Below are 9,784 nucleotides of genomic sequence, written 5' to 3'. Positions count from 1 at the left end.
TATGTGTGCGCAGGTTCGGCCGGTGCCTTGCTGGTTACGGTTCTCTGACCCTCCAGGATGGAGAGGGGGCTGGCCGGCCTCTCGAGGCCGGCCAGGGCCCGTCACGCTCGGGCGTGTGGCGGGCCTGTCCCCTCTCCTGCCAGTCTCTGGGTCATCAGACCTCTCCAGGGGCACGAACTTCCAGGGCCTGCGTACTTCTGGGGCCGATGAGGTGTGTTTCAGTGTGGCTTCACTTACTCGTCTGGAGGGCCTGGTTGTATGGTTCTCTCTGCCCGTAGGTTTTCCCCAAAACACCCCAATAATAAAGCAGATTTAGCGGTAAACATTTAAATTCTTTATTGAATAGTTCCAGTGGGTGGCTCCGTCTCTGTAGGACTGCTTGATGGAGCCAGATCCCCCGAGGAGTCACCATCCGTAGCCAGTACACTGGCAGGACTAGCGGCCCTGGATCTTCCAGAGCTCGGAGAGGATTGGGGTGCTGTGGCTCGGTCGAACGCGTTCCGGATGTCAGCCAATTGCTCCGCGGTGAGATGGTTGGCATAGTACCGGTCCGCGGTCCTCGTGTCATGACACATGACCCTAGACAGTTGTCCCCTGACCTCGCTGCCGTGCGCATCCCGTGCCTGCGTAGAACCAGAAAATACATTTAAAAACAGAAAAGCGGGTGAGTTCAGAGCCGTTAATGGATCACTCACGTGGGTCGCTACCGCTGTCCTTAGATCGGTTACCGTGGGACGGCCCGGAAGTCCCATTGAGCTCCATGCACACGCCGCGTATTTGCTTAGCCGTCTTATACGCGTCTGTTGTGCGCTGAAAAACAGTAGCTTGCAGCGTGGTTCCAGCAGCCGGCGGACACCCATCCAACGTACGAACCACCCGAACTCGGCATGGCTCAAGAACAGCTGGGCGGCGCCGAACGCACGGTTCGTCTTGTGCCTCCTCACCTGAGGAGAGATCAGATTAGATTAGATTAGCTTCCCATGCCCGTTCCCCAGGTCTGGTTCTACCAGGTCTGGTTCTACCAGAAACTTACATTAATCACAAAGCCCGGAGCGCCTTCCTGGGCTTCATCAATCGCTTCCTGGAGCTCGTCGGCAGTCATGTTTGTCAAGACCCCTGCTCTGTGACCATAGACCGCAGAGAGATAGCAAGCTAGGTAACCATAGAACTGGTTCCGCAACTGGATGGTTGGCTGGTTCTCCAGCTTTCTTAGCAGGGAAGGGATTGTCGTCCTGGCCAGGGTCTTGCAGGTTCTCAGCTGGGTTCTGGTGACGGTCCGCCGTTCCTTGGAGCGCTTAACTTCGATCTGGTGGAGGGTCACCTCGGTGGCTATTTGGAGGAGGTCAGCCTTGACCGCTCTGCTGACGGCGGTGATCTGTCTCCGGGTCAGCCTGCATTCCCGCGGGGGTGTAGCGGCAAAGTAATCCATGAACTGGGACAGGTTCACCAGGTAAACTTTAACAGTCGTTATGGCTCTTTTCTTCAGCTTCAGTGCCTGCGGGAAGGCGTGGACCCGTTCCACGTCGTCCAGGAACTTCCAGGTGGGGTTGACCTGCCTGCCGTGTGCAATAAATGAGAGAAAGCTACGGACCCGACCCAGCTTGGAGCGTGCGTTCATCCTGTGCTGTGCGCTCGGCAGGGCACCCCGCAGATCTGAATGGAACTCTTCAAGGTAGCGCTCCACGGGTGGTGGAAACTTCCTTGGAGCAAATGGCAGCAGGGCAAGTCCTCTGACTGGCCTTGTGGAGGTTGATGTTGCAGGGGAATCAGAGTCGGTCTGGCCCTGCGGAGAAGCTGCAGGAGACGGGGCTCCGGTGGCTGCAGGAGACGGGGCTCCGGTGGCTGCAGGTGAACCAGGCGGAGAAGCAGAAGCAGGCATGGTGACAGCATGAGGAGAAGAGTCTGTACTTGAAAGCGGCCGTGGCGCCCTGCGTTGTGTGGGGCCAGGAGACGACGACACGTCTGCGTCCTCTCCCTGCGACTCTGGAGCTCTGCTGTTCGGGTCTTGGGCATCCAGGCCGGATGCCAGCGGCGGGGTCGGATCCGTGGAGCGAAGCTCTGCGATGGCGCGGAGAGTGGAACGCCACTGAAGCTGGAGAAGGAGGTCGCGTAACACCTGTGGCTCGAGGCGGTTGTGAACCCTGGATAGGTGTCTGTCCACCCTTGGACCAGAGTATCCGCAAGCCCTGACTGGGCAGGCCATCCCACGGATGTTCACCCGTCTGTGGGCGAAGGCTACTAGTATCTTCCGTTCAACAGGGTTTAAAATGCAATGAAAACGCTCTAAATGCTTGGGCAGCTGAGCAAACTTGCCTTGGCAGACGGGGCAGCGTGGTTGTTGGGGCATCTGGACACACGTCCTGCAGTAGAAACGTCCGGCAGAAGCGTTGTTGTCCGGAGAAGTTTGCAGCAGCGAGGGTGGAACGGGCAGCTGGGTCCTATTGAGCCTGATTGCGAGGCGGCGGCAGCGGCAGCAGCAGCAGCAGGCGGGCAGGGCGCTGATTGCGCGATTGCCCCCAGCTGCTCTGGCTGCTCTGAAAGCTCTATGCCTTACCAGGGGCACAAAAAGAAGTGATTGGGATTTAAACACCTTATGCGGAAAAACACTACCTGAATGAGAATAAAGGAAAGTCTGAAAAGTGGGTGATAGACAAAAAAATGACAAAGTGTTCCCAACCAACACTTAGAAATATTTTCAGACAACAGAAAAATGACAAAGTGTTAGTGGTGAATGGAGCCAGGGCCGCGAGTGGTGAATGGAGCCAGGGCCGCGAGTGGTGAATGGAGCCAGGGCCGCGAGTGGTGAATGGAGCCAGGGCCGCGAGTGGTGAATGGAGCCAGGGCCGCGAGTGGTTAATGGAGCCAGGGCCGCGAGTGGTGAATGGAGCCAGGGCCGCGAGTGGTTAATGGAGCCAGGGCCGCGAGTGGTGAATGGAGCCAGGGCCGCGAGTGGTGAATGGAGCCAGGGCCGCGAGTGGTTAATGGAGCCAGGGCCGCGAGTGGTGAATGGAGCCAGGGCCGCGAGTGGTGAATGGAGCCAGGGCCGCGACTACTGGCGCCCCGCCTCCAGTAACGAGTTAGGGCAGCGACTGCCGGCGCCCCGCCAATGTTTACAAGTGGTGAATGGAGCCAGGGCCGCGGTGAACGGTGCCAGGGCCCCGTTAGGGTTAGGGTTAGGGTAGGGTTAGGGTTAGGGTTAGGGTTAGGGTTAGGGTTAGGGTTAGGGTAAGAGCCCATAGTCCCGAATGTCAGAAAATTAGAATTGGAATCCTGCGCCATGGCGCAACTTGCTTCCAAAAGTAAGGGGACACCAACACAGCCATTCTGCGGCATTTGCATGGGGAATATGGGCTCATCTTTCGCCATTCGGGCGGACGTGTAGTGTGGCTCCAGACCCACTTGGGGGAGCTCCAGCATTGGTTTTTGAAGAGCCAGGTGTTTTCCATTTTCTCTGATCGCTGGGGTGTAGCCGTTTGGGTCATTCCGGCCATATGGGGTGAGGGCGAAACGGAAAGGGTCTCCAAAGGCCGGATTGAGGTGGGGGTGGGCTCCGAGGTGGGGCGGGGTCCCGGGGGGGCCGCGGGGGGGCCCTTTTGCCATATGGAGGCATCGGTCGACCGGAAGGAGGACCGGTCGAGGGGTCGACCCTTGACCTCGTGGGGTCGTTAATCCAGCCATAATGCGAGATTGTGTTATGCTGCGAAATGTCTGCGAGTGTGTTTGAGCCTGAGAAGAGCTGTGGGAGCGCAGTTCGGGTGCGGGTGGGCTCAGAGGTGGGGCGGGGTCCCGGGAGGGCCTTGGGAAAGCGCTTTTGCCATATGGAGGCATCGGGTGAACGGAGGGAGGACTGGTTCAGGGGTGGACCCGTGACCTCGTGGGGTCGTGAATTCGGTCATAAGGCGAGATCGTGTTTTGCTGCCAAATGTCTGCGAGTGTGTTTGAGCCTGAAAAATCCTGTGAGAGCGCAGGTCGGGTGCGGGTGTGATTGGGGCCGGTAGGGGAGGTTCCCAGGAATAAAAGGGTAGCGCGTTTCCATTACGGAGCCCTTTGGTTAAGAGGGTACGGGCCAGACAGATGGGAGCCTAAGGGAATGCTTCCAGATGTCGCAGGTCTGCAGGCCAAAAGGTCAAGCACCAGAGGTGAACGGTGGGCTCCCGCGGGTCCGGGGGTTTGCCGGCGTGGGTCCAGTCGCCCGACCGCCCTCCGGGCGGTCGGTCGACGGGACCCCTCGTGTAGGGACCGAGCCGGAAGCGGTACTCTGTATAAAAAGCCAGGCGAGAACCTTGGGAAACCCTAAGGTGGCTAGGGTTGGGGTTTTGGGTTTTCCGAGGTCCCAGAGCCGCGGGGTTCGGAGCAGAGGTCGGGCGGGGGCCCCTTAACGAAAGCCCGGGGTCCGGTATCGCCTCGGGCGGCCCGGTTCCGGAGAACCGGGTCGCCATAAGGCCAGATTGTGTTATGCTGCCAAATGTCTGCGAGTGTGTTTGAGCCTGAAAAATCCTGTGAGAGCGCAGGTCGGGTGCGGGTGTGATTGGGGCCGGTAGGGGAGGTTCCCAGGAATAAAAGGGTAGCGCGTTTCCATTACGGAGCCCTTTGGTTAAGAGGGTACGGGCCAGACAGATGGGAGCCTAAGGGAATGCTTCCGGATGTCGCAGGTCTGCAGGCCAAAAGGTCAAGCACCAGAGGTGAACGGTGGGCTCCCGCGGGTCCGGGGGTTTGCCGGCGTGGGTCCAGTCGCCCGACCGCCCGGGACCCCTCGTGTAGGGACCGAGCCGGAAGCGGTACTCTGTATAAAAAGCCAGGCGAGAACCTTGGGAAACCCTAAGGTGGCTAGGGTTGGGGTTTTGGGTTTTCCGAGGTCCCAGAGCCGCGAGGTTCGGAGCAGGGGTCGGGCGGGGGCCCCTTAACGGAAGCCCGGTGTCCGTTATCGCCTAGTGCGGTCCCGGTCCCGGAGAACCGGGTCGCCATATGGGAGCCTAAGGTAATGCTGCCGTATGTCTGCGAGTGTGTTTGAGCCTGAAAAATCCTGTGAGAGCGCAGGTCGGGTGCGGTTCGGATTCGGGCCGGTGGGGGAGGGTCCAAGGAATAAAAGGGTAGCGAGTTTCCATTCCTGAGCCCTTTGGTTGGGGAGGGAGGGGCCAGCCAGTTGGGAGCATACGGGGATGCTGCCGTATGTCGCGGACTAGGGTTGGGGTTTCGGCTTTCCCGAGGTCCCAGAGCCGCGGGGTTCGGAGCAGAGGTCGTGCGGGGGCCCCTTAACGGAAGCCCGGTGTCCGTTATCGCCTCGGGCGGTCCCGGTCCCGGAGAACCGGGTCGCCATAAGGCGAGATCGTGTTTTGCTGCCGTATGTCTGCAAGTGTAATCCAGCCTGAAAAATCCTGTGAGAGCGCAGGTCGGGTGCGGTTCGGATTCGGGCCGGTGGGGGAGGGTCCCAGGAATGAAAGGGGAGCGAGTTTCCATTCCTGAGCCCTTTGGTTGAGGAGGTACGGGCCAGCCATATGGGAGCATACGGGGATGCTGCCGGATGGCTGCCTTACCAGGGGCACGAGACATAAGGAGACGCCCGGGTATGCTGCCGAACGTCCGAGCCCCTTCCCGGGTCCGGGTGCCTGCCCCCGGCTTGAGTTACAGCCATTTGGTGGAAAGGTCAAGCCATTTGGCGGAACGGGACTTGTGCTTTTTTGACAAAGTCCCCTGCCATAAGGAGACGTCCAGGGATGCTGCCAAATGTCGGAGCTCCTACCCGGGGTTCGGTGCACCTACCCCGGGCAAAAAAGCTCCATAACTCCCCCCCCTGGTCCTCCAGGACCGGGGCCGGCCCACTGGAGGTCCAGGGACCGGTCCCGGTTCCAGAGAACCAGGCAGGGGTATTTTTGACAACTTGCTGCGGGGCTGAGGGCGTCCGAGTCCCGGGGAGGGTCCAGCCATTTGCTGGGACGGTCCAGCCATTTGGCGGAACGGGACTTTGCAAAAAAAACAAAAGGCTTTCTGCAGCCAGCGGGAAGCGAACCCGGGTCTCTGGGGCGGAGAGCGGGCAGCTAAACCACTAAACTACAGGAGCCATGTGGGTTGTCTTGGCTCATAGTGCTTATGACATCGAGGATCGTCCAGCCAGGTCCGGACATATGGAATCATGCTTCCAAATGGCCAAACATGCGGAATCATTTGTTGATGCTTCCAAATTGCTGCAGCGGGCTAGTTAGCTAGCCTCGCTAGCTCTTTCATACAATGTGTAAAAAAGAAGTGGCCGAAGCGGTGGCTCGAATAGTCTTGCTGTATATAGTGATATACAGCAAGGCAATCTCCGCCCAGTCACGGGCGACTTGCATCCTGCACCAGCTGAAGAGGAGCTGGAGCTTCTAAGTGCGGTAGAAGCGAACTGGACTCCTGTAGCTTAGCGGAGTAGTTTGAGTGGTTGACCAATTCCACCCCGGGATTCGATCCCCAACCATCACGGGGCAGCCATCCACTGTAAGTGGGGGCACCATGAACCGCAGCACCGCTCAAGCCATGTGGCTTGCCTTGGCTCATAGTGCTTATGACCTCATCCGATCCGGACATCCGGAATCATGGGGTAATGCTGCCAGATGGCTGCCTTACCAGGGGCACGAGCCATAAGGAGACGTCCAGGGATTCCACCAAATGTCTGAGCCTCTTCCCGGGTCCGGGTGCCTGCCCCGGGCTTGGGTTCCAGCCATTTGGTGGAACGGTATAGCCATTTGGCGGAACGGGACTTGTGCTTTCTTGACAAAGTCCCCTGCCATAAGGAGACGTCCAGGGATTCCGCCAAATGTCTGAGCTTCTACCCGGGGTCCGGTGCCCCTACCCCGGGAAAAAAAGCTCCATAACTCCCCCCCCGGTCCTCCAGGACCGGGGCCGGTCCAGTGGAGGTCCAGGGACCGGTCCCGGTTCTGTAGAACCAGGCAGGGGTATTTTTGACAACTTGTCGCGGGGCTGAGGGCGTCGGAGTCCCGGGGAGGGTCCAGCCATTTGCTGGGAGGGTCCAGCCATTTGGCGGAACGGGACTTGACAAAAATAAAATAGAAAAGAGATATAAGGAGACTGAAAAGGGTATCCGGACGTCTAGAGTGCCTGCTTATGTCTGTCGTCGGCCAAAAAGATAGAAAAGGCTTAAGTAGCTTGTGGGAATCGTACCCCGGTCTGCGGAGGGCCGCCGCAAGGGATAAACCACAAGACTACTCGAGCCATGTGGGTTGCTTTGGCTCATAGTGCTTATGACCTCATCCGATCCGGACATCCGGAATCATGGGGTAATGCTGCCAGATGGCTGCCTTACCAGGGGCACGAGACATAAGGAGACTTCCAGGGATTCCACCAAATGTCTGAGCCTCTTCCCGGGTCCGGGTGCCTGCCCCGGGCTTGGGTTCCAGCCATTTGGTGGAACGGTATAGCCATTTGGCGGAACGGGACTTGTGCTTTTTTGACCAAGTCCCCTGCCATAAGGAGACGTCCAGGACTCCGCCACAATGTCTGAGCTTCTACCCGGGGTTCGGTGCCCCTACCCCGGGCAAAAAAGCTCCATAACTCCCCCCCCCTGGTCCTCCAGGACCGGGGCCGGTCCAGTGGAGGTCCAGGGACCGGTCCCGGTTCCGTAGAACCAGGCAGGGGTATTTTTGACAACTTTCTGCGGGGCTGAGGGCGTCGGAGTCCCGGGAGGGTCCAGCCATTTGCTGGGAGGGTCCAGCCATTTGGCGGAATGGGACTCTGCCAAAAAAAAAATAAAATGATTTGTGTAGCCAGAGGGAATCGAACCAAGGTCTCTCGGGTGGAGCGCGAACGGCTCAGCCCCAGGACTACACAAACCACGAGGGTTGACTCGGCTCCTGGTACTTTTGGCTTCTTCTATGGTTTTGGCAAAAAAGGTTAAAGCGCCTTTCCAAGAATTTGTACATAAAAGGGTTCTCTGAGCGAGCGGGCCGCGAACCCGGGCCTCCCGGGCGGGAGATGGCTTACAGGACCACTTCGCAAACAGAGATAAAGAGTGGCAGCACTTACGAGGGCTCACGAGGGCGGGCGGGACACCCAGACACCCGGAGGCAGGAGGCGGTGCTGCCTAATGTCAGCGAGGGGTGACTCCGGGAAGCATCCCGGCCATTCGGGAGAAGTTGCCGCAAGGCAGCAAAACCTGATGCGCCCAAATGTCAAGCGCCACCTGGTGTCGGTCGCGGGGATATACCGTTAAGGTCGCCATCCGGCAGCATTCGCAAAAAGTTCAAAGTGTTTTTGAGCGACTTTGCGATTTTCAAGCGGCCGCCGCGCGGCCGCCGTGCGCGCTAAAAATCGGGTCTACTTGGAATGGAATACTCGAGGTCGAGCTCTTTCGTCTGCCCTCGGTCCCGCGGGCCCACGAGGTTCGGTTCGGCCGTGGGGAATTTTCAAAGTAGGCCCAAAATGCTGCCGGATGGCCAGGTTAGCGCTAAGTCCTATAAATAGGGTTAGACCCCATAGTCCCGAATGTCAGAAAATTAGAATTGGAATGCTGCGCCATTGCGCAACTTGCTTCCAAAAGTAAGGGAACACCAACACAGCCATTCTGCGGCATTTGCATGGGGAATACGGGCTCATCTTGCGCCATTCGGGCGGACGTGTAGTGTGGTTCCAGACCCACTTGGGGGAGCTCCAGCATTGGTTTTTGAAGAGCCAGGTGTTTTCCATTTTCTCTGATCGCTGGGGTGTAGCCGTTTGGGGTCATTCCGGCCATATGGGGTGAGGGCGAAACGGAAAGGGTCTCCAAAGGCCGGATTGAGGTGGGGGTGGGCTCCGAGGTGGGGCGGGGTCCCGGGGGGGCCGCGGGGAGGCCGCGGGGGGGCCCTTTTGCCATATGGAGGCATCGGTCGACCGGAAGGAGGACCGGTCGAGGGGTCGACCCTTGACCTCGTGGGGTCGTTAATCCAGCCATAATGCGAGATTGTGTTATGCTGCGAAATGTCTGCGAGTGTGTTTGAGCCTGAGAAGAGCTGTGGGAGCGCAGTTCGGGTGCGGGTGGGCTCAGAGGTGGGGCGGGGTCCCGGGAGGGCCTTGGGAAAGCGCTTTTGCCATATGGAGGCATCGGGTGAACGGAGGGAGGACTGGTTCAGGGGTGGACCCGTGACCTCGTGGGGTCGTGAATTCGGTCATAAGGCGAGATCGTGTTTTGCTGCCAAATGTCTGCGAGTGTGTTTGAGCCTGAAAAATCCTGTGAGAGCGCAGGTCGGGTGCGGGTGTGATTGGGGCCGGTAGGGGAGGTTCCCAGGAATAAAAGGGTAGCGCGTTTCCATTACGGAGCCCTTTGGTTAAGAGGGTACGGGCCAGACAGATGGGAGCCTAAGGGAATGCTTCCAGATGTCGCAGGTCTGCAGGCCAAAAGGTCAAGCACCAGAGGTGAACGGTGGGCTCCCGCGGGTCCGGGGGTTTGCCGGCGTGGGTCCAGTCGCCCGACCGCCCTCCGGGCGGTCGGTCGACGGGACCCCTCGTGTAGGGACCGAGCCGGAAGCGGTACTCTGTATAAAAAGCCAGGCGAGAACCTTGGGAAACCCTAAGGTGGCTAGGGTTGGGGTTTTGGGTTTTCCGAGGTCCCAGAGCCGCGGGGTTCGGAGCAGAGGTCGGGCGGGGGCCCCTTAACGAAAGCCCGGGGTCCGGTATCGCCTCGGGCGGCCCGGTTCCGGAGAACCGGGTCGCCATAAGGCCAGATTGTGTTATGCTGCCAAATGTCTGCGAGTGTGTTTGAGCCTGAAAAATCCTGTGAGAGCGCAGGTCGGGTGCGGGTGTGATTGGGGCCGGTAGGGGA

General features: G+C 59.1%; 1 protein-coding gene across 1 annotated transcript; it reads right to left on the bottom strand.

Annotated features, from left to right (window-relative positions):
- Positions 1 to 320: 320 nt before the first annotated feature.
- Positions 321 to 2,844, bottom strand: LOC145550671 (uncharacterized). Its single transcript, XM_081604488.1, has 3 exons — positions 1,034 to 2,844; positions 696 to 944; positions 321 to 623 (listed from the first exon to the last, which is right to left on the bottom strand). The coding sequence occupies exons 1-3, from the start codon at positions 2,345 to 2,347 to the stop codon at positions 336 to 338; spliced, it is 1,851 nt and encodes a 616-aa protein (XP_081460614.1). The 5' UTR covers positions 2,348 to 2,844; the 3' UTR covers positions 321 to 335.
- Positions 2,845 to 9,784: the final 6,940 nt, after the last annotated feature.

The sequence above is a fragment of the Poecilia reticulata genome, unplaced genomic scaffold, assembly GCF_904066995.2.
Source record: "Poecilia reticulata unplaced genomic scaffold, P_reticulata-male-v2 Scaffold_147, whole genome shotgun sequence".
NCBI classification, from domain to species: domain Eukaryota; kingdom Metazoa; phylum Chordata; class Actinopteri; order Cyprinodontiformes; family Poeciliidae; genus Poecilia; species Poecilia reticulata.
Note: the sequence above shows the minus strand (reverse complement) of the source record. Positions and strands in the feature narration are given on the sequence as shown.

Excerpts from the sequence above, each read along its gene's own strand:
- LOC145550671 (XM_081604488.1), bottom strand. The coding sequence starts at position 2,347 with ATGCCCCAACAACCACGCTGCCCCGTCTGCCAAGGCAAGTTTGCTCAG. Across the intron at positions 945-1,033 it reads CTCCGGGCTTTGTGATTAAT|GTGAGGAGGCACAAGACGAA; the intron begins GTAAGTTTCTGG and ends ATCTCTCCTCAG. Across the intron at positions 624-695 it reads GGACAGCGGTAGCGACCCAC|GCACGGGATGCGCACGGCAG; the intron begins GTGAGTGATCCA and ends GGTTCTACGCAG.